The following is a 26476-nucleotide window of genomic DNA, read 5'->3' as shown; positions in this document are numbered from 1 at the left end:
TGCATCGATTTCAGGAACCTTAATCAGGCTACGCCGATGGACGGATACCCGATGCCAACGGCCGATGTATTAATAGACGCCGCCGCGGGTCACAAAGTCATCAGTTTCATGGATGGAAACGCCGGATACAATCAAATACTAATGGCCGAAGAGGACATATCGAAAACAGCTTTCAGGTTCCCAGGTCACCTCGGGTTGTTCGAGTGGGTAGTAATGACTTTTGGGTTGAAAAACGCCGGCGCTACGTATCAACGAGCCATGAATTACATATTTCACAAACTTATCGGCGTACTGGTAGAAATTTACATCGACGACGTCGTGGTCAAATCAAAAGGGCACCAGGAACATCTGGCCGATTTGCGGCAGGTATTGGAATGCACGAGAAAGCATGGGTTAAAAATGAACTCGAACAAATGTGCTTTTGGCGTATCCGCCGGACAATTCTTGGGATTCATGGTTCATCAGCGTGGGATAGAAATCAACCGGAAGACCATAGCGGCTATCAATAAAGTCGTGGCCCCGCAGAATAAAACCGAGTTGCAGTCCTTGATCGGCAAGGTCAATTTCATCAGGAGATTCATATCTAACCTGTCTGGACGTATCCAGGCCTTCACACCGTTATTAAAATTAAAACCCGACCAAAAATTCGTATGGGGAGAAGAGCAACGCAAGGCACTAGAAGACATCAAGCAGTACTTGGCTCGCCACCCGTGTTGGTCCCACCACAAACTGGTAAGCCATTCAAGCTATATTTATCGGCCGATGAGCGAGCTATCGGGTCGGCGTTAGTCCAGGAGTTTGAAGGAAAGGAACGAGTGATATATTATGTTAGCAGAAGACTTCTGGACGCCGAAACAAGATATCCCCCGGTAGAGCGGCTATGACTATGTCTTTACTTCTCATGCACCAAACTCAGGCACTACTTATTATCGACAGAATGTGTAGTCGTATGCAAAGACGATGTAGTAAAATACATGCTGTCATTGCCGATTTTGAAAGGACAGATCAGAAAGTGGATTTTGGCTTTATCGGAGTTTGATCTACGGTACGAATCGTCAAAAACCATCAAAGGTCAGGTCATGGCCGATTTCGTCGCCCAGCACTGCGGACCAGAAATCACCGTCGTGGAACCAGTGCCATGGACCTTATATTTTGATGGCTCGTCATGTGGGGCCAGATCGGGAATCGGCATCATTCTCATATCGCCTCGGGGGGTAAGTTATGATTTCTCTCTGCCGATAGAGGCATCCGCTACCAATAACCAGGCGGAGTACCGGGCCGTCCTAAAAGGGTTACAATTGTTGAGAGAGATTAAGGCCGACGCCGTCGAAATTTTTGGAGATTCCATGCTCATCGTGGACCAATTGACAGGAAGATCCGAGTGCAAAGATGACCTGTTAAGGATTTATTATGAAGATTGCCTCCAACTTCTGAAAGAATTCAAATCCGCGGTTATTGAGCATATTCCCAGGAATTATAATGAAGAAGCCAACAGGCTTGCCCAGCACGCGTTCGGGTATCGGTCGATTCAAGGCGCCATGATTCTGGAACTCGCGGCCGACGACTGGTGAAAAGAAATTGCCGATTATTTAAAAGACCCGTCTAAAAAAGTGGATCGGCGAGTGCGTTTTCAAGCCACGAAGTATGTGTTACTGGAAGATGACTTGTTCTACCGGATGATTGATGGTGTTCTGCTCAAATGCCTGGGAATGGAGGAGGCGAAAACCCTGATGGGAGAAATCCATGAAGGGGTATGCGGAGCCCACCAATCGGCGCATAAAATGAAGTGGATGATTAGAAATAATGGATATTATTGGCCAACGATCCTTGAGGACTGTTTCAAATATTATAAGGGATGCCAAGATTGTCAAAAATATGGGAACATGCAGCGCGCGCCCGCATCGGCTATGAATCCAATTATCAAGCCGTGGCCGTTCAGAGGTTGGGGAATAGACCTCATCGGACAAATTTATCCTCCATCAAGCAAGGGGCACAAATTCATTCTGGTAGCCACAGACTATTTCACCAAATGGGTGGAAGCGATTCCATTAAAAGCTGTAACATCGGCTGCTATGGTCGATTTTGTAAGGGACCACATTGTCTATCGCTTCGGCATCCCTCAGACTATCACAACCGATCAAGGAACGATGTTCACATCGGGAGAATTCAAGGAGTTCACGGCCGATATGGGGATCAAGTTGCTAAACTCCTCTTCGTATTATGCTCAGGCTAACGGTCAAGCCGAGTCTTCCAATAAGGGGATAATTAAGTTGATCAAGAGGAAGATCGAAGAACAACCCAAAAAGTGGCACCTATGTCTAACCGAAGCTCTATGGGCGTACAGGATGGTTTGCCACGGGGCTACCAAGGTATCTCCTTATCAACTGGTGTACGGTCATGAGGCGGTATCACCGTGGGAGTTGAGAATGGGTTCAAGACGTACATCACTTCAAGATCAGCTGACGGCCAATGACTACTCCTCGCTCATGAAAAGGGAACTCGACGATTTGGCGGGTCAACGATTGAGGGCCTTGATCAGTATTGAGGAAAACAAAAAGAAAGTAGCCAGATGGTATGACAAGAAGGTCAAAGTCAAGAAGTTCTCCCAAGGAGATTTGGTATGGAAGTTGGTGCTACCGATTGGATCTAAAGATCCTAAATTCGGTAAATGGTCTCCTACTTGGGAGGGGCTGTATAGAATCGGCTGATGTGCCCTGGAAAATACATACATTCTGGAGACAGTCAAAGGGGAAGAATTCACTAGGGCCTTGAACGGGAGGTACTTGAAAAGGTATTACCCTAGTATATGGGTCGATGCATAAAAATCATTATGGGGCATGAGGAGACAGAGTGGTTATTTCCTAGGTAATCATGTAGCCGATGCAGAAAAAGGAATCGCCTAGAGAAGAAAAATAATCGTTCAGATCGGCCGATTTATCATTCGGTGCGGATGATGAAGTTACACGGCCGACGCAGTACAAGTCGCCCTTAGAACAAAAATACTTAACTACACTTTTTCTTAAGTTCTTCCTCGATCTGATCTAAGTCTATCAGAAGGCGGGCACTCCGTTCTTCCACATCCTTCATTGCAGCCTCCGCCTCAACCTGGCGAGGAAGAGGATGGCTCCTATCTAGCACCGGGCGAGATGTCCCCGCCGCGGCGTTTTCAAGGACAACCGGATGAGGGAGTGGATGGCTCCTGTCGACTCGTGGCCACCTATAACAGTTGCCGTTGATGAAATCCCAGATCCATTGAACATCGGCAGGAATGTGGTCTCTGAGTTCTTCACGATGTGCCTTGATCAAGTCTCTGTCTTCCTGCGACAATGGCTCATTGGAGTGCATGAGTTCAATCGCCCGTTCAAGTTCGGGGCTGAGGCGCTTTGGCTGAAAAGGTTAACGTATAACCGCCTAAAAGTTAGGTCGGTTTAAAAGGATCAAACTGGAAGGGAAAAAGTAAAGACGGATCTCGAACCTGATTGACGGAAGAAGAAGAGAAAGAAGAAGACGAGGAAGACATTTCCACGAGTGTTCCGATGGAAAGCAATCGGAAGTAGAAAAGGATCGAGGGGTGCAAGTACCTTCGAAAGCAATACCAGGGCCAATATTTATAAGAAAAGAAAGGGCGAAGGTTTGGTAAGACGCATCCCGTCAGAATAAAAGGGTAATAAATAAAGGGGCGCCGCAAAGGACGGGTCAAGATTGAGTTTGGACGCCAAATGGTCAAAAGGTATTAATGTTCTTACAAAACAACCAGTACTTTTACAGATCATCCTAGAAGGGCATTAATGGCCGCGATCGCTCGTCGCCTGATCTGATCGGCCGAGTCTAAGACCCGCTGGTCATCCTCCGTCGATCCCGGGACTTCTAGCATGTGACGATGAAGTCTGAGAGCATCGTGGGCTAGATGCTGCCTTTCCTGCTTCAAGTCGGCGATAACGGAGGGGAGGTCCTGAAGCTTCTGCTCTTCGATGGCTGTCTCTTTAGTTACCTGCTCCATCTCCTTGGTGAGTTCTGCCCTTCGGCGTTTGAGACGATCTTGTGGCGGAACCGCCCAAATTAACCTGACTAAAATGCATTGAAGTCGCCTGACACACAATTATGCACTTTAAGCAAGTCAACTTGGTCGACCGTCGGATTTCCTCAGATAAACCACATAACAGGATCGAGAAGCATTGCTCACGCGAAGGTGAGTAGCACAGAGGTTACAACATTCCATTATGACAACAAGTTCCACATTTTATTACATCAGAGTTTTCGAACTTTAGACCGAAATTTGCAAAGTTCGAAGTCAAATAAAACTAGCGGAAGCTAAACGTCGATACATGACATCATGACGGAGCCGATCATGACATCAAAAACTCCTTCGTTCGCCGTCCGAGGAAGGATCCCACTCGACGGTCCAGCCTGGAGGAAGCTGGGTCGACCAAGTGGTACCAACACCCAAGCTATTAACATTACCTGAAAAAGATTAGCCACAACAAGGCTGAGCAACTAGTACTCAGCAAGACTGACCCGTCGGAAAGACACGACCGAGACCTAGACATGCAAGGCTTTCTAGCTCTGGGGTTTTCTTGCCAAAAGCATCTATAGTCAGTCCTTACTTTCAACATTTTAGCTCATGTTCTATGTTCTTTATCCATTCTAGATTAGCAACTTATACTGAACAAACATGGTTTCCAGGCAATTACTTAACAAACATCAAGATTAAAATCATCATCATGTTCCATCTTTACTCAGTACAGAATAGCGATCAAGTAGTCCCAATCTGTGAGAGGCAGACGAATCGATTCGAATTTATTAACCATGCATGGCAAACCTAATCTCACGACATCCGCGCACCACGAAGGGTCGCTTCATTTGTCAGCCGTCCCCATCGATCCCTTAGGGACGTGTCAGGGCCAACTTCCTTTGGCATGCAATGCTCCACAGTCCCGGCCTATTGCTGCACTGTGACCGCACTTGCACCCACATGATGCACCATGGGAACGACGTTCCAAGGACAGCCGGAGGGTATGCCACGCCCCAGTTCAATCAGGTACTAGGCTTCCCCATCCCATACTAGGTATGAGATTAGTACTTTCAAACACTTGATCACGAACACCGACACGTTTCGACCTTAGTTCATTTTCATTTAGACAGACGGGGCAATCCACCAAGTATCGAACACAAGCCTGACCCCGTTCGTCATCCTTATAGTTGCGACAAATCTGAAACATTCAACTCCTATAACCCGCGAGTGACAGGAGATCACTCGACTTTTACCGCAACCTATTAGGCAATGCAACTACTCGGCCTTAGCAACTAGTATTCAAAAACAAGGTACTAAGTTATGCATCTAAGGTTCCATTACAACTCCTCGAAACGTAAATGCGCAATCAAGTAATCATTAATATTGCATGAACTCAAGATAGGAATTTATGCTCCTGGGCTTGCCTTCAGAAAAAGCTTGCGGGTCCTCGGGGTCTTGCTCTGGTTCGGGCTCTCCTTCGCAGGGATGCAGTTCCTCGGCGGGGTCTTCTTCCGGTGCTGGATGGAGCTTGTACGTTCCGTCGGCGAGATTCAACTCTACACGGAAATGCAATGCAGGGGTTAAACATTTTAGATGGTTATTTCAACACACTTATGTTTTAACACGGACACTTGTAGCAAAGCTACAGGAAAGGTGGGGGAGTTCAACTTCTGTTGGTGGAGAGCAGGATGAGAGGGTCGGATTGGGGAAAAACTTAGGGTCTGACCCTCAGGTTTAAGGAAAACCGTACCGAGGTCCTCAGACTCAACACAGAGGAATCCCCGAAAATATTTCACCGATACCCTCAGGTTAAAGAAAAAGTTACAACCGAGCCCTCGGGCGAGGTGGAGAAAGGGTCGGTGAACTTGGTAGGGTCGGGCGAGGCGAACGGGAAAGGTTGAGCGAGCCGAAAAGAAAAGGGGTCGGGCGAACTGAAACAAAGGGTCGGGCGGAACGAAAAAGGACAGGGGTCGGGCGAGACGGAAAGGACAGGGAGGTTAAGTAGCTTACCTCCAGGTCTACCGGTGAAGTCTTGGGGCCGAACAGGAGCAGGCTGGGGCGGAAAGGGGAGCTTTCTCAAAAGGGTGGTGGCGAAATCGCCGGAGTGTGGGGTGGCGCAAAGGGGTGAGCTCCACGGAAGCTCAGCGGCGGCGCGGGGAGAAAGCGGTGGCTCAGAGAAGAAAGTGGCGGTGGCAAAGGGGTGGCATTGCCGGTGAGGGGGTTCCCTTTTATAGGGCCGGGGTGGCGCGGAGGGTCGAGGCGAGGCTCCGGTGGGGAAAGGATAAGGCCGGGAGCGGCGAGTGCTCAGGCGAGGCGGCCATTGGCCGACGACGCCATTGGGCAGAGTAGGCGGAGCTCCGGGTGGTCTTCGGCGGCGATTGGCCTTGGGCGGCGCGCGTCTGGGGCTTCCAGTCTGTCGGGCGGGCGATGCGGAAAGGCTACCGTGGGGGTTGGGCGAGCGGGCGGAGGCGCGGGACGTCGGGGGCGTCTCAGCTTTCTCGGCGAACGGGCGGAACAGGGTTAGCGGAGCAGAGCCGTGGTAGGTGGAAGGCGACCTGCGCGCGGCCGGCGATTGGCTAGCCCTGCGCTCGCTCCGTCCTGTCGTGGGCGCGGGTTGGGCGCCGTGGCTCTCAACCTGTCGCTGTCGCGCTGGTGATAGGGCGCCGGCGAGCTGCCGGTGGCCAGCGGCCATGCGGCGCGCGGCGCGCGAGCGAACATGCTCGGGCGCGCGGGCGTCGAGGCTCCCTTCGGGCAGCAAGCCCGACCAGCTTTGGAGCGATCCTTCTCCAAATCTTTCAACACCACTCCCGAAACTCCCTTAAACAAACTTGTTCAACTCTGGTCGTTCTTCAAACTTTGTTTAAGGTGTCGGTTTAGATTGTGAAAGGATTCAAAGATATTTTACGCCCAAGTTAGCCAAAAATCTGGAATTCCAGACTTAGGATTTTTAGGCATCCGGGGTGAGTTGACTGGTTTACCTCACTTTGACTGGGATTTTGAACAAGTTCAGGCCCGATTTCGATCTGGGTCAGTGTAACAAAGTTGGAACACTCTTGAGGTACTACAACTTCTATTAAGGCTCTGACTCGAGTTTAGATAGGAAAACGGGAGATGAAAGCTTGCAAAGATGGAGGAAAACTCGAATTCCAGGACTTAAGAGATTTTCAGGGTCCTCTAGGAAAGCCGGCTTTGGTTGCTGTTTTTGACTTCCTTTCACTCCGAAATGGTCAAAGTGCCTTTAACAAAAGTTGTTGGAATTTAAAAGTTTTACAACTCTTATTTGGGTAGAAACTTAAGTTTGTATATAGAATTTCAAGCTTTAAATCAAACTCCAAAAGGAGCTTCTTAGGTTTATAAAGGTCATTTCACTTCTTAACTTAGGGATTTATCACTGGTTTAGAGTTAAAAGCACTTAATTTAGGTAGAGTTGTTACAGATCTATGGTGCCGACGATTCCGGGGCGGGAGTTCTCGAGGAAGTGGATCCGATGGTGTACCTCTTGGGCCCGGTGTTTGTACGAATCCTCCTCCTCACGAGTCTTGGCCAGCTTGGCACGATTGGCCATGTGACGCAGAGCCCTAAACACGGGGATCCGCATCGATTCAATGTACGCGGCAGGTGCCAAGGCTTCTTCTGCTTCTTCTAGGACTCGGCCGCTGACGTCACCGAAGAGCTGCCGAATCGACGACGCATCCTCCACCAATCGGCCGATGTCTTCTTGGAGAAGGGCCCGTATACTTTCAAGCTTAGCGCGGACATCATCGGGGATGGAGCTCAAGGTGACTTGACGAGAAGCGACTTCTTCGTCATCAGAAAGCGCAACCGCAAATGAGAAGAGGCTATTATTGGGAGTATCCTGCTCCTGTAGAATAATAAATAAAAGAAAAAATGAGTCAGCCGATGGTGGCAGCAAATCGGCCAGTTCGGGTAATAAGACTCCTTACTTCCTTGAAGCGGATCTCCTCCATCTGCGCCTGCGGCATCATTACCCTCGGCTCGGGGACTGGTGCGATTGGCTCGTCGGAAGAAGAGGATTCGATGATGATCGGCGTTCTGCTCGAGCCGGCTTCTTGAGGGACTTCTCTGACAGGCGACTGTTCAGAGAGCACAGTTAGCGTGCCGATGACCTACATCAAAATTGGTAAGATCATCATTTAAATGTTAAAAGAATTAAGTTGAGAGACCCTGTACCTCAGCAGGAGGAAGCACTGGTACTTTAGTTTCTGCTTAGGGCATCGCTGATTGCTGTGGATCCACCGGGGCGGTTTGTGCGGCCTGGTATAGGAAAAAGTCAGTATTGAAGTGACGACCAGGAGAAAATTAAATGGTGAGTTTACCTGAATGGCTTCCACCAACAATGACGCGACAGCCGCTCCAGCTTCTGTAGCAGCTTGGAGGTCAACTTCTTCAATGACCGGAAGGGTTGACGCAGCCAAAGATTCCGCCGATGTAGCCACGGGTGGATCGGCCGATTCTGTGAGGGCGCGCACCCGGCGGCTTGTTTTCTTGATAATTTTCTTCTGCGTTTGCTTCAACCCGCCAGCAATGTCGTCAACGGAGGGGGCATGATAGTCGATTAGGGGGAATTCCGTGTACGGATAATGATCCTCTATCGGCCGGCCACTCCGGCTGCGTTTTGGGGGAACGCGGCTCTCAGACTGAAAGAAACAGTAAGAGTCAGTGGCATATAAAAAGAGGGAGTTGAAAATCGGCTAAAGAAGGATCAATACCTCTGCGTTCGGGTCGATGTTGTCGGGGTCCAGGATGTTGCAATATATCGCTGCAGAAGCACAGAATAGATGTTGTTTCCATTCTGCCCACCATAGCTTGAACTGCTGGACAGCAAAAGGGGCTACTATCCAATTGGCCAGGTCTATGGTGCTAGAGTCTGGGATCCGGTCGTACAGTCGATTGTAGTCAAGACCTTTGGTGAGCTCGTCTCGGAATTTTGCTCAGCCGGCGAAGTATGCATAAATCGGCAGTTGACCCAGGCCAAATTGTCGTGCTGCGACAGAGGGGTTGTAAAACTCATAGGTGGGGGCGTCCTTCCCCGAAAAGAAGTTCGCCGGCAGGATCCCTGGCTTGATCAATTCATCCGTGAGGTCCTCATCAAATGTGCTGGTCGTCGAGTCGAAGCAAGAGGGGAGCTCAAAGAGTAGTTCCTCCCTTTGATAAGGAAACCAGATGGTTGCGTCTTCACTAAAGCTGTTGTAAAAGCATCTGAAATACTTGGCTACCTTGGTGGCAGAATACGGGCAACCAGAAAAAGCCGATGCCGCTTCGCCAAAGGAGGTGCACCGGCGCCGGACGGTAGGATTTTCTGCCGATTCAATATTGGGGAAGGTCATGTGCTCCACCCGCTGCTGAGAGATCTTGCTCATATACAGATTGAGCCACAAGTTGATGAACCACCAGGGTCCACCTGGGTTTCCGATCGGCTCTCCCTTGGATAATTTGACGCCGATCTGGTGAAGCATATGATAGGCCGGTCCCAGTAGATGCTTACCGAGAGGAACAGAAGCTCCTATCGATAGTGCCTCGGCCAGAGCCTGTGTATTGGAGGATGGACCAGCTGCTCTCCCGCAAAAAAGGTGCTTTTCCAGCCACATCGTCAGGAAGGCCGCGTGCTCTCTCTCTGCGACTGTCCCGGTCCTCTTGTTGCTCTTGATAAATCATTTCCACCCGCCGATTCCCTTTTTCTCCAGCCGATGGGACGTTTTGACAAAGTAACCGAAAGGAGTATTAGGGGAGGAGATGTCAAGGCCGTTCAACATGACTACATTGGCCAGGGTGGGAGTCATAGGCCCATGTCCGAAGAGAAACGCGTTGAGAGCGTCAGACCAAAAATAGGAGGTTGCTATTACTAAAGGCTCATTCCTTTCCATTTGGGACAAGGACAAGTCGATACACTGGCCGATTTTGTGCTCATTCCATTAAACTCTTTTGGAGGCGGCTATTCGTTGATACCATTCTCTCCAGCCGGGGGTTTCATTCGGCCATGATCTGAAAGTACCTGACCAGTGATCTAGATCCATGGTCGATTACTTGAATGGGATTCTATGGGTTTCCAAATTGATTAGGTCAGTTGGATCTGGGTTTCCCATGGGACCAAGGCAAATGAGACCGGGGGTTTCGGTGAGGCGAATGGTAATCCGGTGTCTAACTGCCTAAAAAAGGTAAAAAGGGTGGAAGTAAGAACGGATCTAAAGTAAATGCATTGGCATTAAAAGAGTGAAAACAAAAGTTTCGGTAAAAACCTCCGGTATGAAGCTCATCGTGGTTGGCGGGATCGCCGGCGGAGCTACGGGTGCTGAAGCTGTCGGTGGGGCTTCCATCGTTGATGAAGCTCCCGCTCCCGCTGATGGAGCTCCCGCTCCTACTGATGGAGTTCCCGCTCCTGTTGATGGGGCTGCCGCCATTGCTGCTGGAGCCGCTGCTGGTGGAGCCATCTCCGGGGCCTCGGATGAAGTTCCTGAAGGCGTCGCCATCAGAGAGGTGGGTTGGAATGCGGATGGAAAAGGTCGCCGGAGAAGGAGATTGGAAGCTAGTAGAAGCGCCGGAGGAAGAAGGAAACCAGTGCGCCAAAGAAGGAATACGTGGGCTTGTGAAAAAGAAGTGCGGGACGTGCTGATATTTAAGGGCGGTCTGAGAAGGGGTAAAAGCGGGATTTTTACCGCGCTGGCGGTTCGATTTTTTCTGAAGGAGCGGTTGTCATGGGCGCCCGTTCCGAAAAGATTGCAATCATCAGGCAGAAGACCGCGAAATGGAAGGATATTTTTAATGCATTTGTTTCAGAAGGATATTTTTAACTTCGGGCGCATCGCTGTCGTTTCGTTTAGATTTATTCATCAGTTATCGATATTTGCTAGAATTCTAGATTTTACCTGTTGTTCTAGTTTTATCACCAGTTATCCAGCTTGAAATTAGAGCTTTCGGCTTACTTATATTTTGTTGCTTAATTTACCACTTTTTGCATAGCCGATTAGATCTGTTCCTAGTGTTGCTACTGTAGCGTTGTTTAGTTTACTCTAGCAGTTTTCTTCACCAACGTTACTCGGTAATCGGCTGTATTATAGCCGATTTCTTTATTATAGCGAATCGGCCGATTCGCTGATAAGCTCCCTCGAGATCGGAATCTTAGCCGATCGCAACCTCTGGGATCTGACACATTTCTTTCCTTGCCAATCAACAGGTCAGATTGGCTGGCACGCCGCGCGAACCGCACCAGGACGATCACCCGAACAGGAGTTAAGCAGATTCTTCCGGGTCGTGTGTCCGATGCTAGAGATTCAATCGGCTGATCTTTAGCGCCAACAAAAGGTCACGATAGATTCGATTATTATCATTTCAATATAGTGAAGAATTGCGAAGTCAAATTGAAATGAATAAAGTATATTGACCACTTTTGTGTGTTGCCGTTGCATAATTAACTACTATAGTCATAGTTACCTATTGTTTGCTTACGTGGACAACGAAAAATTGGGACAAATTGCTAAAATTCTTGAACCGGTAAATGTTTATCTAGCTCCTCTTAATTTTCTCTCCAGTTTCGTCACTGGCCAGTTGTATTTGACCTTTGTTGTCGGAACCAACTGAACCAACACTGAAGCTGCCCTTAGGGCAAGTACATTAGTGTCGTCTAATAGGCGATCTTATGCATTGACACGTAATCTTGAGACGACTCAATGGGCAACCCGTGGGTTGTCTTATAAGTTGTCTGGTAGAGCTATATAATCCTTTAATTTGTGCATATGAAAAAAGAAATATTATAAGTTACATGGCAATAATAACTCGTACAATGGTTGTTGAGTTGTCTCTAGTCCTAAAATTTAGCTTATGAGACGGTTGTTTCGCGAAACAACGATCTCTCTCTCCTCCACATCATCAAAAATCGTATATGGTATTGTATGAGATGATCTATGAGATAGCTTACATGTAGTGATGTCTTGTGTTTTGTTTTCCCGCGGCGCAACGCCGTCCACGGCGGCCAATGCATGATTCATCCAGTACATATCCACTGCACCCACCCCACCGCGCGCGCCCCGGCCGGCTCGACCCCACCCGCCCCTCTCGTCGGGTCGCCGTCGCGCCGAGGACAAGATTGGGGTGAGGCGAATGTGACGGCGGCGATGGCGCCCCATCGGCCCATCCCAAGCTACTACCCCGTCGTCGTCCGTCGCCAGCGGCTACCAGCTAGCTAGTCGCCAATCATGGCAGCTTTGTTATCCGTTCCCACACGGAGGAAAAGGAGGCCGGCCGGGGCCAGGCCAGGTACCATACCATGCATCTGATCGATCGATCTGCATGCCAGTGGCTAGCTAGCTGCTCTGGTGGGTGCGCGTGAGGGCGACGGCGCATGCAGCATGTATCCCGTCGCGTCGGTTGCCGTCGCACGTATTCGAGTACAGGAGCTCGGGGGGTTGGGTTGGGTGGAGTTGCATGGATGCACCTTTGCTTTTGCCAAAGGTTGCCAAAGGCCTAGGGGCCAACTGACGAGAATCGAGAAGTGCACCAGATTGCATCGCATTGGCCGCCCGGAATAACGGCGGCGGTACGAGGGGAAGGGGCCGGGGGGCGTATATGATTTGTGTTGCACGTTCTGTTCATCTGGGAATAGGCATATGAGAATAATATGTTGCTCTAGCTAGGCTGCCTTGCTAGATCTTATTATGCTATAGGTTGCATACTTGCATCAACAACTAGTTACATGTGTCCTTCCAGGAATATGAGCAACCATGACTATATAGCTAGTTAAGGCGCCCGCCGGAATCTAAAATACCCAAATAAAATGCTATTGGTATATGAAATCAAGAAGTTATTAAAGACGTGCGAAAGTTCCTTTTTTTATGCAGAAGAGGAATAAAAAAAGTTATAAAGATGCATTGGATGCAGGAAAATACAAAAAGGAGCTTGAGCTCAAGGTGCAAAGCAAAAAAAAGGGGAAGAAATGAAACTAGGAATGACTTTTTTTTCATGAAAATTCCCTATACATTAGTGCATTTAATTTGTCCCTATCTTAAGTATTTGTTTGTAAGATTTATTTGTTCCGAAGGTGCTCCTATAACAAGCTTGGAAGAGTAGTTTAGCCATCAAAGAATCCACCTTGTTGCAAAAATAGCATATGTTTTCTTTGATTTTGTGTTGGGTTCTTGCGGATAAGATCGACCTCGGTCTCCTTGAACCTCCTTTTCTCGTCACCTACACCGCACCAACCCTAATCTCCACCACGCCTGTGCTACATAGCCCGCTCCGTTGGATGATATGCATACGTCTCTCTCATTACTACCATCTTATCTTGCGAAAATATTGCCACCACCACAAGCGCCAATCGATCCGTCCACGACACTAGGCGGATCGCTGCAGTCGAATCCACAGCCATGTTCATTGAGCTTGCAAATTGAAACAAGCTACACGATCACCACTTGGGCAACATCCTAGATTTTTCGGCATATATAAAACACAGACCCAGCCTCTTTCATTTTGGAGGTTATATTACTCATGTACCTCCGCAGCAACTCAATCATCTTGTGGACCAACTTTAGTTCCTTTAAATGCACACCCCGATTCTTCCTAGCAGCCGTACGATCTCGTATTCTCGTTCACGAAACAAAGTCCTTTTCATATTTCTATACATGGTGCCATCGCCTTTTCCTTCCCATACGCTATTTCCTTCTTTCCTCCAGTTCGATACTGTTTCAGATAACTCGATCGATCCACGGAGTATCCGCTCGCCTTATCCGGAGCCACGGGCCGGACCCGCCTACGGATAGAGATGTTCATGTGATCCATCCGATCCAACCCCACACGCACGCAGCACGTAGAAAAACACGCACAAAAGCTGAGCGCACCGGGGCGGGGCCCCTGGACGCGCCCGGCGGCACGCGCGTCGCCGTCGCGTACTCGCGTGTCGCAGGAGTCAGTCACCCAAAGAAAAGTACCCTTCGTCCATCTGGCCGGCCAGTCGGGCGGGGCCCAGCGCCTCTGTTCTGGATAGCGCGCGGCGGCGCCCTGTGCGCGCTTCGCTTTCGTCGACACGATCATGCGCGCGCACTCGCCGGTGTCCCCCGGCCCGGAACCCGGAGATGTACGGCCGCCGCGCGCCGCGCGGCGTCAGGTCTCGGCGTCGCGCGCGGTGGCCCGGTGGGCGGTGGCGGTGGCATGTGCGCGGGTGCGGCGCCCGGCCAGCGTCTTTCGCGCGTGCGCGTCTCCCCACGCTGCACGGCAGACTCGACCTACGCGCTGAGAATGATGGATGGATGCGACGGGAGGAGCAGGGGGACGTGCTGCTAGCTAGCTGCTGATGTGCCCCGTCCCGCCGGGCGGGTTGGGTGGGGTGGGGTTGGTTGGCACGTGCGTTGTCTATGCCGGGCTGTGGTGGTCTGGTTGAGACGGTGGTGGATCTCGCTTTTTTCCCACGTGTGGAGCTGTTGGGTTGTACTTGGGGTCGGCGTCGGCCGGTGCTCCGCCTAGCATCCGCTCGTGCTTCTTTCCCCGGGCTAGAAAAACTTTTGCGTTCAAAAACACACTTGTGTGTTGGAAACACGGCTAGAATTAGCATTGAGACACACACACACACAAAATGAGAAAGGTATTTGGTTTCTTATAAATTCCTATACAACCCACTTTGCACGTGTATTTATGTGTTTTTTTGCACAGAGAGAACGAATCTATGAAGTCCTACCGTTCGTGATGTGGCAAAAAAAAACTCTTACATTTTGCCCAGATTTTCTAGATCGTTGAACCCTAAATCTTAGGGATAAAATCTACCATTTTCTCTCTTTATGTAACCACCACAACTCTAGCAAACCTGCACTTGCACGGCCGCGCGATTTGCACATCAATGTCCTATGCGATTTGCACATCAATGTCCTATGGACCTAGCTACGCTACGACAACACTAATGCCATCATCCCGTGTTCAGTTGACACATTTGTCTTGATAGGTATCATATTGTGCCAGCTCTATATCTAGAGTGATTGGACATAAAACGGTTGTAGGTGGCTTCCCTGCAGAAAGTAACATACATGGCATCCCTCGATGCTAGGGTGTAACATAAACCGGCACCGGTTCTTCTTCATCATTTTGCGAAAGGGAAGAAAATGGTATATTTTGTTTCTTGGGAATCTTTGAAATCCCACATCGTGATATGTAGAAAAAAAAGGCTCTTTGATTTTGCTTAGGTTTCTAAATCATTGGATATGAATCTTATGGATAAGACCTATCCTTTTTGTCACTGTGTGCAACCATCAGGGCAGTCCCAATGGGACATTAATGATAGTTTCTATCCCTCTTAATTATCATACCAACTAAGCAATTTGCTGATGTGGCCGTAGATTTATTATGGAGAGAGAGAAACCATTTCTTAGAGAGGGAACCAAGTCCTCACGCACACCAATGAGCCAAGAAACCAGCGAATCTGCATTGGGGAGACCCAAGTAGTTTCTTCTTACTTATTGCCGGATCCTTTGCGCTTGCACCGCGGCTACCCATCACTCGAGCTCCTTTACATGATGCACAGAGGATCTGGTACTAGAAGGGAGAATGATTGGTTGGATTTTTGTTTAGACTCTAGATAAAAAAGTTGCATTGTGAAGAATGATTTCTTGATACAATATCCTAGACTATGAAAACTAGGTTGGTTTCTCCCATTGGGACTACCCTCACACCTCTAACGAACCTGCATTACAGCCCTATAAAGTCTGTCCATTTCTCGCTACGTGTAACCATCACACCTCTAGCAAATCCGCACTGCGGCCCCATAATGCGAGGATGCACACTACCCTCGCAGCTTGCACTACTGATGTCCTATGGACCTATGCTATGACAATACTAATGCAATCATCTCGTGTTTGATTGACATATTTGTCTTGATAGGCAACGCATCATGCTAGATTATATCCGACTGTACTAGGTAACTTTCCTCAAGAAGTAACATGTATACTCCTTCCGTCTCAAACTACTATTCGTTTTGGCTTTTCTAGTTACATAATTTTTACTACGTAGATATAGTATTTATCTAAGTTCGTTAAAAACTTATGTATCTAGAAAAGTTAAAATAAATAGTAATTTGGGACAGAGAGAATAGCATCTTAGTTGATGATAAGATAAACCGGCGCCCGTTCTTCTTCAGTTTTTTTTTAATAAAGGAGGAGAAAATGCTTTATCGATCATTAAGGATTTCATGAGGAGTACGTACGAGTGCATTTGCTCCACGTTGCACGATAATGCGCCGAGCTTTATTGGCACGTAGCATCTCCACAGCAAACTAAGACTTTTGTCCGCTAGTTTCTGTACCAACGGATTATCCCGAGTTCCCGACCGGTCGTACGACCTCTTTCATCAAAGTCAAGGTCTCTCTTTTACTATTGTTGCAGATAACACAAATGGGGCATCCACTGCTGTGATCTTATCCGGAACGTGGGCCGGATCGACCCGAGATGTTCACGTGATCCATCCATCATCCGAGACGACAGCACGTAGAAACAAAGAACTCGATGGAGCCGGGAGAGATGCATGGGATGCGCGCGCCGCAGGGAGGGGATGGCCATGGCCGGATTGGTCGTTTGCGTGTGGCGTGCGTGCACACGCGGCGGGCCGGTGTCCGCCGAGCGACATGAGCATGAATACCTGATCATCAATTCATCATGCGCGCGCACAAAGCGGTGGTGGTGGTGGGCGTCAGATCAGGTCCTGGCGTCGCGGCGGCGTGCGGTTCCGCGGAAATGCGCGTGCCGCGCACGAACCGCGCGCGCTGGCCCCGAGGAGAGTGACAGAGCATTGGATCGAGTTCGTCGACAGGACTCGTGAGCGGGGAGTGGCGTGCCGGTGCGCCCGCCACCCGCCACTGATCAGACGTGGGCCTGAAACTCCTATTTCGTTCGTGCGTAAGTTTTGGTGGCGGGCCACCGGGCCGGGGAGATCACCTTGCTTGCTTGATTGCTTCTGGGCCGGACCCAGTCAAGCCGCCGCCGCCGCCGCCGCATGACGACGACGGCATGACCGTTTTGTCCATCCGCCGCCGAATCCAAAGGGCTGCCGTGACGCCGACGCCAACGGCCACCCACACCACCACGGCCAACCTCACCCGCCAAGCCGCCCACTCCGTCCTCCCATGCCGCCGCGCGTCAGCTGCCTCGATCGTCCCCCGCGTTCCTCGACCCGTCGTCAATCAGCCCCACGCCGGCACTGATCCCGGCGCGGGTTTTGTCCCGTGCCGCCGCCCGCCGCGGTCGCGGGGAAGGATGGCGTCCGCGACTTGCTCTCTTCCGCATGGACACTCGCTCCGCGGCTCATAAAGCAGCCGCTGCCTCCGTTTCTCGCCCATCGGCCCCGCCTGTTCTTCTTCCGGCGGAAGCGGCACCCCTTCAGGTTTCTTCTCGACCGCTTCCCCATTCCTGAGTATATAATTTGCTTCCGTGATAGATTTGGGGACACTGTGATGCTGTGGGTTGCTCCAGGGAATTGAAGTGCCAGATAATTTCGTAGCTCTAGTACTGTAATTTGATACTTGTGCTAAGTCAATTCCAATGTCATGGTGGTTTGTTCGATCTGATTGGGTAGTTCGGTGTACGAACAGATATTTGATCAGGCAGTTTCAGTTAAGCAACGAGATCAGGAAGTTTCAGGCTTTCAGACCGATTGGCATCGTAATAGGCACACACCAGTAACAGTAAATGAGCATTCTGATTATTCTCAAACCATTTGGCATCCTCAATTGATCCGGGAAGTCAAATCCAATTTATGAATTTGAAAAAGACCAGACAACAACAGGCTATGGTCTTTGCTTAAAATAAGGAGGCAGCTTAGAGGCTTTACTTTTATCTAAATTGAGGCACGGATTGTCCAGATTCATGACAAATGTGCATCTCAAATAAATTTGCATTGTCTTGTTTTATACTTTCTGCGCATGCTTTAAGTGAAGTATACTGGTGCTCATCACTAAAGAGCTACATGATTCTTCTCAGGATTCAAATCCGCCAGAAACTTATATTTTCATCCAGTATCAAGGGGAAGTCCTGTTTCGTGTTCATTAATGGATACATCCAGAAGCAAGCAAGGACCAGATCATCTCCTTGTTCTTGTCCATGGTATCATGGCAAGGTAACTGCTGCAGATCCTAGTTCTCCCGTAGTAAGTTGTGAACATAGATTTGCAAAGAGGCTTAAGGTGTAGACACGTTAATCTGGCAGATTTATACTTGGTTTCTTTACTCAAGCTGTGCTTGTCTGCATTCTTTCTTGATTGTTACTGACACATTTACTTTATTCTACTTTGGTTGCAGCCCCAAAGACTGGACATATGGGGAAGCAGTGCTGAAGAGGCGGTTGGGTGATAATTTTTTCATCTATGGTAAGGCATGCTAGCATTTGAATTCACTAACTTCAGGACTAGTTGTCACCTACTCATTCGTCTGGCTTTCTGACAATACCAATTTATGAACCAAAAGCGCGTATAAAAAAGGTGTAGCTACTAGGTGAATATGGCATCCACATTATTACTTAGCTACATAGGTTCACAGTTGAGAATAGTTTGTTAATTGCCATGAGCCATAAATGTGCAAACATTTTTTCTTTGTAGCTAGTTCATCGAACACCTACACCAAAACGTTTGATGGGATTGATATAGCTGGAAGAAGGTTAGCAGATGAAGTACGTTCTTGAAAGTTTGTCCTAGAATAAAGGTTTCAAGCATTTACCTTGTTGTGGACTTTCTATCTCCTGTTCCTGGATCCTAATGAATCGCTTAGAAGCTCTGATAATTGTGCCCTATGGAACAGGTCTTGGATGTGGTTAAGAAGATGTCCAGCTTGAGAAAGATTTCATTCCTAGCACATTCTTTGGGTGGTTTGTTTGCTAGATATGCTATTGCGATACTCTATTCACTGGAAACAGAGAATGCAGGACAAAGAAGTGCCCAAATTGTTCCTACAGCAAGAGGATCTGCAAAATCACGATGTACTTCAGGATTAGGTGCAGTTGCTGGACTGGAGCCAATAAATTTTATTACCTTGGCAACCCCACATCTTGGGGTAAGAGGGAGAAATCAGGTGGGTCATCACAATGTGTTATAATATTTCTGCAAAAGATACCGAATTTTTTCTGGTAAATGTTGGGTTCTTCGGAAAGTGCACTCTCTAGTTTGTTGAAATAGAACCTTGATGTAGATTTTGAAGTGGCATGGAATGAGTTTTATGAGCTAGGATTATATGTCATGTTGCATCATCACTGGAGGGTCAAAGCCAATTAGTATCAAAACTTTGGACAAAATGATGAATTTATTGTGACCTGTTAATGTTGAGCGATTCCTTTACTACATACTTATATGTTTTTAATTCCTAATTACCAGCTTCCATTTCTTCAAGGGCTATCAATTCTAGAAAAACTTGCTGCACCTTTGGCTCCTTTAATTGTTGGCCGCTCCGGTGCTCAACTCTTTCTCACTGATGGTGATCCTAGCAAGCCACCACTTCTGCTACAAATGGCATCTGAATGTGAGGACAAAAAGTTCATGTAAGTGAATAACATAATTCATTTAGACACTAATTTGCTCGTATTGAAAAATAGTGTTTCTTTTTTTTTTTCAACTGCACAACAGATTAGCATTAGCAGCTTTTAAGAACCGCGTTCTGTATGCTAATGTTTCATATGACCGTATCCTTCCTATCCAAATTATTTCTTGAACTTGAACTGTGCAGGAAAAAAATCATTTCTTGGACTTGATCTGCAGCATACTATCCAATAATGCTCATCTCCCCCCCAAACTATTTCTGCTTCTATTCTTGTTCTTTGTTTTCTTGAGCTTATCCCAGATATGGTTGGCTGGCGAACATCTTCATTAAGGAGAGAAAAGGATCTTATAAAGGTAGCAGTACTTCCATAATTGATCATTGGCAACTTGTCGCACTAAATGAATGGCATCTGAATAGATCTTACTGTCCCTCCATTTGCAGCCCTCACATCGTTCACTGGATGGCTATAAGCACATCGTGAATGTTGAATACTGTTCGCCTGTTTCATCGGAAGGCCCCCATTTTCCTTCCAAGGCTGCCAGAGCTAAAGAAGCTGCACAACGGACGCCAAACACAGAAAATACTGAGGAATACCACCAAATGATGGAGGGTAAGTAGGAATTTTGCTCTCCACGTATGTGCGCTGAAGCTGCCCATTTCTTGGATAAATTGTGGACACCGGTTTCTTGAAACAGAGGAGATGATTCATGGCTTGCAGAAGGTTGGTTGGAAGAAGGTGGACGTCAACTTCCATTCATCGTTCTGGCCTTACCTTGCTCACAACAACATACACGTATGCGCAGCACAGTCTCTTCCGAATGCTTTCGTCTGAGTGATATTTTGTCTCCAGTTCATCCAAATTCTGTTTTTATTTAACGAACGACATCCAAATTCATGGCGTCGATGCAGGTCAAGAACGAGTGGCTTCACAACGCTGGTGCCGGTGTTATCTCGCACGTGGCGGACAGCATCAAGCAGCAGGAGTCACGGCCATGTCTTCCTGCGAATCTTTAGCGTTAGCATTTTAGCACCCCATTTCCTGGCATTTTCTGTGGCTAGTAAACCCACGATCAACTTAAAGAAAGTCAGCATTCACTGAGCAACGAAATTCGCTAAATTGTACCATGGTCCATGCCTCCATGGGTAGTAGATTGTTCGATGTGAATATGTGATGGTGCCAAATGTCATGCTTCTCTCACCGATGCATAAAGTTTCGCACACGCCCAGTTATGCTGCATCATATGCTCATGAAACAGTGATGCATTCGAAGTTGATACGTGGTGGTATCCCGAAGTGTCGTACGGTGTTTCGTACCCAATCAGGTGATGATGCAATTCAGGCTAGTTTGGGACTTGGGATCAGAAAGGGCCCAGCGCCGGCCCTTTTGGTTTTGGCACCGCGCACGCAGCTGGCACTGGCAGGGTAGAGATGCTCTCAGGTTCAGTTGCCACCACAGACAGGTCGGTCAGCCATTGCTCTTGCAGGCAACATGGGAATTACAGTCTTATGAAACAATTAGGTAGATGTACAAGAATTCTTAAATCGACCAGAAATGGAAACTTTGACGACAGCCATTGAATTCAGGCAGCCATCGTTCATGAACTACCTCTTCTTACAGACAACATTGAAACGTTTTAAGAAGAAAAAAAGGAAGGGGAGTCTGATAAAAACAACAACATACTGTAAGCACAAGAATCCATAGCTACCCAGAAATTTGACCTCCACAAGCTCGCTCTTTTCTACCCTTGAATGACACCACCTCCAGCTTTAACCAAAGAGGATCTTCAGGTGAGGCAATTATTTACATCTAGCAACTGGTGGTGGTAGACTTTGTGGTGACACCATGATGGGTAAAAAATTTCCATGTCAATGAAGCGAATCGGTGGCTGAAATTTAAGTCTCCAGCTACTGGTAATCAGGGTTGAATGCAAGAGCCTCTTGGTAGATCAGATCTTTCATTTGTTCTTCGGACAGTGCATGCTGCTCGAAGTCGAAGCTGAAGGGCATTGAGCAGACAGGCTCATCACTTATGTCATGAAGTGATGCCAAATAAGGATGCGCAAGTGCGCCTTCAACTGTTAAAAAGGAAATAAGGAAAAGAAAAGACATCATTTAGCAACAAGGAACTTGATGGGAAATCAATAGATCAGGCATAATGTCCCAACAAATTTTTAACATTCGAAACACCACCTAAAAGTCTGATTCCTACTTGAGTTCAGACCAATGCTCTGCAGCAATCATGACAGCAAGTGGGTGTGCACACATTCAAACCCACTCGTCATATGTGCTGCCTATAATTGCTGTTATACCATTCCCATGTGAAGCCATGATGCTATAAGTTCACTTGCTATTTTCAAGGTGGAACCATCACTATTTAAGGTAAAAGCAGCATATTGTTGAAGTAAAAGAAGTTAAAAACATATATACAAACATAAGATGGACTAGTACTTAAAAGACTGTAAAAACTTACCAGTTATTCTCTGTCTAGGATCAAAAGTCAGCATCTTCTCAACAAGATCAATTGCTAAAGGTTGAACATGAGGAAATTTCTCAGGAAAGGACTGCCTAGCATGACGGGGCAGTTGGCGGATATATCTTCTTGCATTTTCATTTACGAAGTCCAGATCAGCCTCATTTGGTGTCCCGATGAGCTGCATGGAAGAAATAAGATGAAAACATTCAGCATGAAACAATGTGCACAAGAAAAGAAGTTGCTAAATCTCCCAGAGACATGGATCAACATGAAGCATTTAGCAGAGATATGAATTGACACCAGATACTTTATTTTCTGAATCCCATCTAGCAGAGAGAAAAACAGCCAGCTTCTAGTAAGCTCTATTTTGTTTATCTTTCTGTACATTTCCTATGTTTTTGCAGATGGTCAATTTCGAGACGTCAATGATGCTTATTCTTTAAAATTAAAACAACTCAAAACCACCACAATACATGCTCACAGTGTAACTTGGAACCAACCATGCAACTCTAGAAAATGAATTGATTGGGCTTGGGCATTGTCATTCCCCAGGCTAGACTATTGCCTAAATTATTTCATCTTTAAAATAGAAAACAATTGTGAACAGACGAGTGGGGTGGATTGGTGTGTCCAGTATCCCATACAATCTATGCTTATTAACAGTTCACTACATTGTAATTGGTAAATACTATCAGAAAGCTACGATAACGCAAAAGAAGAAGAAAAGGCAATAAAATAACATCTATTCAATGTGAAAGAAGTTCAAAGATAAGTACTAACCTCCATTAGTAAACGTAGCTGATGGACATGATCTCTTCCAGGAAACAAGGGCTTCCGGTCCATCAGTTCCATAAATATACAGCCCACAGACCACACATCAATTGCCGCAGTATACTCAGAGGAATTCAACAAAAGCTCTGGTGCTCTATACCATCTCGTGACAACATATTCAGTCATAAAATCAGTTTCCGAGGTGATGCGAGCAAGTCCAAAGTCACAAATCTTGAGGTCACAGTTTGCATTCAAAAGGAGATTGCTAGGCTTCAAGTCACGGTGAAGGACATTTGCTGAATGTATATACTTCAAACCGCGGAGAATTTGATAAAGAAAATACTGCAAAAGAAAAAAAAAGCACACACAAAACAGTCATACAAACATGTATAGCTTCTCAGAACACAATAGAAGTTAAGAAATGGAGCAGGGGAGCTCTGATCTGGTAACTTGGGCAAAAAGGAAATAGGTTACCATGCTACAGTTCCGCTCGATCTAGGAAATGTATCCGTTAAAACGGATAATAAAAGCTAGGAAGGCTAAAGCCTGAATTCTCTCCTTGGGCATGACCCAGAATCAAAGTTTTCCAGGCAAGAAAGTCACATGAATATGTTCAGCAAGAAAGCCACATAGATATCTTCATTGAAATATGCACTAAAACAGGAAAGTGTTTGCATGGTTTGAAACAGGAGTCACTATCAGCAAGATACAAAATTTTTATACCAGATAAGATAACACTTTGATATCAGAAATACGCTTCTATTCAGGGATTCATGTCATATACTCATTGGTAGCGCCATTGCATTTGTAGCTTATAAGCATGCTTCCAACAATTATTAGCTACAACACACTTGTTTAACAGCTCTATTTGCATGAGACTACTAGGTTACTCGCATGATTCTGTTGCATATTATGCCATTTTGTCAATGGGCTATCAAAGATTCTCTTGAGATCACGCAAAAAAATAACCCTTGATATCTTGCCTACATGTGGTATTCTCAAAGCACTGGACACTGAGCAATTGGAGAGACTCCATCAAACACATTAGATCTTATTTGTATAAACCAAAATTCTCAACAATACTTCAAAAAATCCAAATAAGCATCAACACTCATTGTGTTCTAGATCAATACTTAATATCCTCAAATCTCAGGATAAACTTAATTTGAACAGAGTCCTACATAAACAAGAAATTCACCGAAACAGAACCTGAAACATGACCAACTAGAAATAGAAATAATAGATTTTGATCTAATCTCAAACAATGGCTAAAAAAGTATCAAGAAAAATAGTTTTGACAGTATAACACATTTCTTAGATTGAACAAAAAGCTAACCTGGCAGTGCTCCTCTGATAAAGCTTGATTTGAACGAATAATTTGATGCAGATCAGTATCCATCAATTCATACGCAATATACACATCATTGAATGCCTCCCTCTGTGAAGGAGGTATGATATCCCTTATTGCAACAATCTGCACCCACAAAAAAATGAATTTGCATCAGAAATAGAATCTTTGTAGCTGGAAGGCATACCCAAAACTGCCCAACAATTTTAAACTATGGTAACAAGAATGCAATGACTCCAATATTTTTAATTTAGTGCAGAATGAAGCTGGAACACAAAAGGAATGTTTTAAGAGACATTAAACTTAGTTCAGTGACGTGAACGTATCTCAGCTTGAGTTACTTGAAATAAGTCAACAGCTCAGGGAAAAGCTTAAAAGCACGCATTTTATTAAGCAATCCTTTGGGACAGTTAAAGGCTTGCAGCTAAACCACATGGGCACTTCTGCAATGTGGTAAAAGCTTGCATAAATCATAAACCAGTGCCTTTTTCTGCTTAATTCATAACTTGTAATGCCGTCTGCTACTATATAGAAAGTAGAGAAAACTCTGCAGCTTTCCATTTTTTATGTAGAATTAGCATGCTTTGTACTACCATTATACTCTTTTCTTATCTTTTGTAGAAAATTTGCAACCTAGGCAGCATATTCCCCACACACCACACAATGCTTTTTCCAGAGGACTGGCATGCAGAAGAGTACAGATAATATGGTTTATGCTACCGTTAAGGAAAGTTGAGGTATAAGTAGCCAACCAAGAATGCACACGGTCTAAATCAAGGACATTAACTAACTCCTAAGTGCTAACCGAACCTTGCGTAATCCGAAGATATGCTTCTGCACACGTAACTGCCGAATAACAGAAAGGAACAACATCCATTTATACGACTTGTGTCATGTTACCAGGATAATGACCTAGCAGTTACAAATTTACCAATCATCATCTAACTTAATTCAGCTCATTTCCGAACGTGCAACAGGTTCTAAGCTGTAACGGCAGGTCACTTCCCGTAACTGTCTTTCGCTTTCCAACATTGATCGTGAAAAAATGTCCATTCTGACAAGCAAAATGATTCTTCGACCATATTTTGTCCAGATTCAGTAAAATTTGGAATCCTGTTACTCAGTCTTTCGAATTAGAGGTCCAAGTTCAGCATTTATACAGAAACTGTACGGAAGTCTTTCCAATACTAGTAACACAATATCCTAGTTGCCTACCAACTTGGGGCATTCACTTCCACAGCATTCCCATCGGATTGGGATGATCTAGCAAAAAGGCCAGCACTAGGTTGGTCCTTAAGTGGCTCACTTTTGACATCAGCAGGCAGGAGCATCATGCATTGCTGCTCCAGGTTGTTTCACATCATTTTTTTGCCCTCATGTTCTTCAAGAACATAATGAATATCATCTGAAAAGGTGGTTGGCTCCCTTAAAGACATGGCTACAATTGCTATTCCTGAACTACTCCCCGCCAAGAGAAGGAAAAGTTCCCTTAGGCTAGGCGAGCTGTCGTGAACTCATCAATCATTTAAAGTAACTAACCCCAACCTCCCCCCAAATTTAATGCGACCAACAGACAAGCATTAAACGAGAATCTCCGATGCGCTTCCCGCGGAGAATAAAGTAAAAAAGGAATTCTGGGATCGTTTGGGAGGAGAGCTGGACGGATCGGGGGGTGGCTCGGGCGACTGACATTCTCGTGGTCCATGTGGCGGAGCAGCTTGATCTCGCGGAGCGTGCGCTTGGCGTCGATCTTGTTGTCGAAGGCGTTGGCGATCTTCTTGATCGCCACCTGCTCCCCCGTCTCGGAGTTGAGCGCCGAGCTGCCCACCAAATCACGAATCAGAAATCAGAAACCCGCTCGCAACCAAAGGAGGCGAATCGGACGAGGAGGGGGAGGGGGGGGGGGGGGGGGTGGGGGGGATTAAGGGGGGGGGGGGGGCGGGGGTGGCGGTAGGAGCCCTTGTTTTTTGGGAATATGGTGGGCTTAAATGGGGGGAAACATCTGCAATAAATGCACTATGGATCCCTCGTGGGAGGGCCTGACCGTATTTGTAGCTAACATCCATGACTCGGAATTCTGGATAACACCACCAAGGATTATTGCCTGGCGGAAAAATGCATCGGCGGGGGGGAGGGGGACCTGAACGCCGGGTCCTGCTGCGGAGCTGATAAAGGGGGTCTTCGATGGAATCCTATTATAAATTGATATTGAGGGGTTCAATTGTCTCTGATCCGGATATGACTGGGATAAGGTTGCTTTGATACGCCGAGGCCGTGTCTCGGATTCAAATGGGTAATTGACTCGGAGTTTGATTCCGACGAGCGATGGCCTATCTCTTGCTCTTGAGAGGCATCCCGAGTTGT

At 46.9% G+C, this 26476-nt stretch overlaps 2 protein-coding genes across 4 annotated transcripts in view; one reads left to right on the top strand and one right to left on the bottom strand.

Annotated features, from left to right (window-relative positions):
* The first annotated feature begins 16531 nt into the window (after positions 1-16531).
* On the top strand, positions 16532-20730 carry LOC101773361 (putative lipase YDL109C). Of its 3 annotated transcripts, none has more exons than XM_012845083.2 (11): positions 16532-17380; positions 17977-18112; positions 18294-18361; positions 18590-18660; positions 18789-19058; positions 19358-19521; positions 19607-19662; positions 19821-19873; positions 19962-20130; positions 20239-20313; positions 20430-20730. In XM_012845083.2, exons 2-11 carry the CDS (start codon positions 18045-18047, stop codon positions 20546-20548), a joined length of 1113 nt encoding a protein of 370 aa, XP_012700537.1. In that variant the 5' UTR covers positions 16532-17380; positions 17977-18044; the 3' UTR covers positions 20549-20730. The 3 variants fall into 3 exon arrangements, with proteins under 3 accessions (XP_012700537.1, XP_004964814.1, XP_014660476.1); XM_004964757.4 differs by having other exon boundaries at positions 16537-17380; positions 20216-20313; XM_014804990.2 differs by lacking the exons at positions 16532-17380; positions 18590-18660 and having other exon boundaries at positions 20216-20313; positions 20430-20718.
* Positions 20731-20998: 268 nt separating this feature from the next.
* LOC101772946 (mitogen-activated protein kinase 1) overlaps positions 20999-26476 on the bottom strand; it is a 6013-nt gene continuing 535 nt past the window's right edge. The window contains exons 2-6 of the mRNA XM_004964756.3: positions 25803-25932; positions 24101-24238; positions 22774-23106; positions 21991-22171; positions 20999-21595 (exon numbers count right to left, since the gene is read on the bottom strand). Coding sequence (XP_004964813.1) covers positions 21426-21595; positions 21991-22171; positions 22774-23106; positions 24101-24238; positions 25803-25932 — 952 coding nt within the window. The 3' untranslated portion in view covers positions 20999-21425. The remainder of the gene's footprint in view (positions 21596-21990; positions 22172-22773; positions 23107-24100; positions 24239-25802; positions 25933-26476) is intronic.

The sequence above is a fragment of the Setaria italica genome, chromosome IV (genome assembly GCF_000263155.2).
Source record: "Setaria italica strain Yugu1 chromosome IV, Setaria_italica_v2.0, whole genome shotgun sequence".
Classification (NCBI taxonomy): domain Eukaryota; kingdom Viridiplantae; phylum Streptophyta; class Magnoliopsida; order Poales; family Poaceae; genus Setaria; species Setaria italica.
The sequence above is the reverse complement of the archived record's forward strand: the minus strand, read 5'-3'. Positions and strand labels throughout refer to the sequence as shown.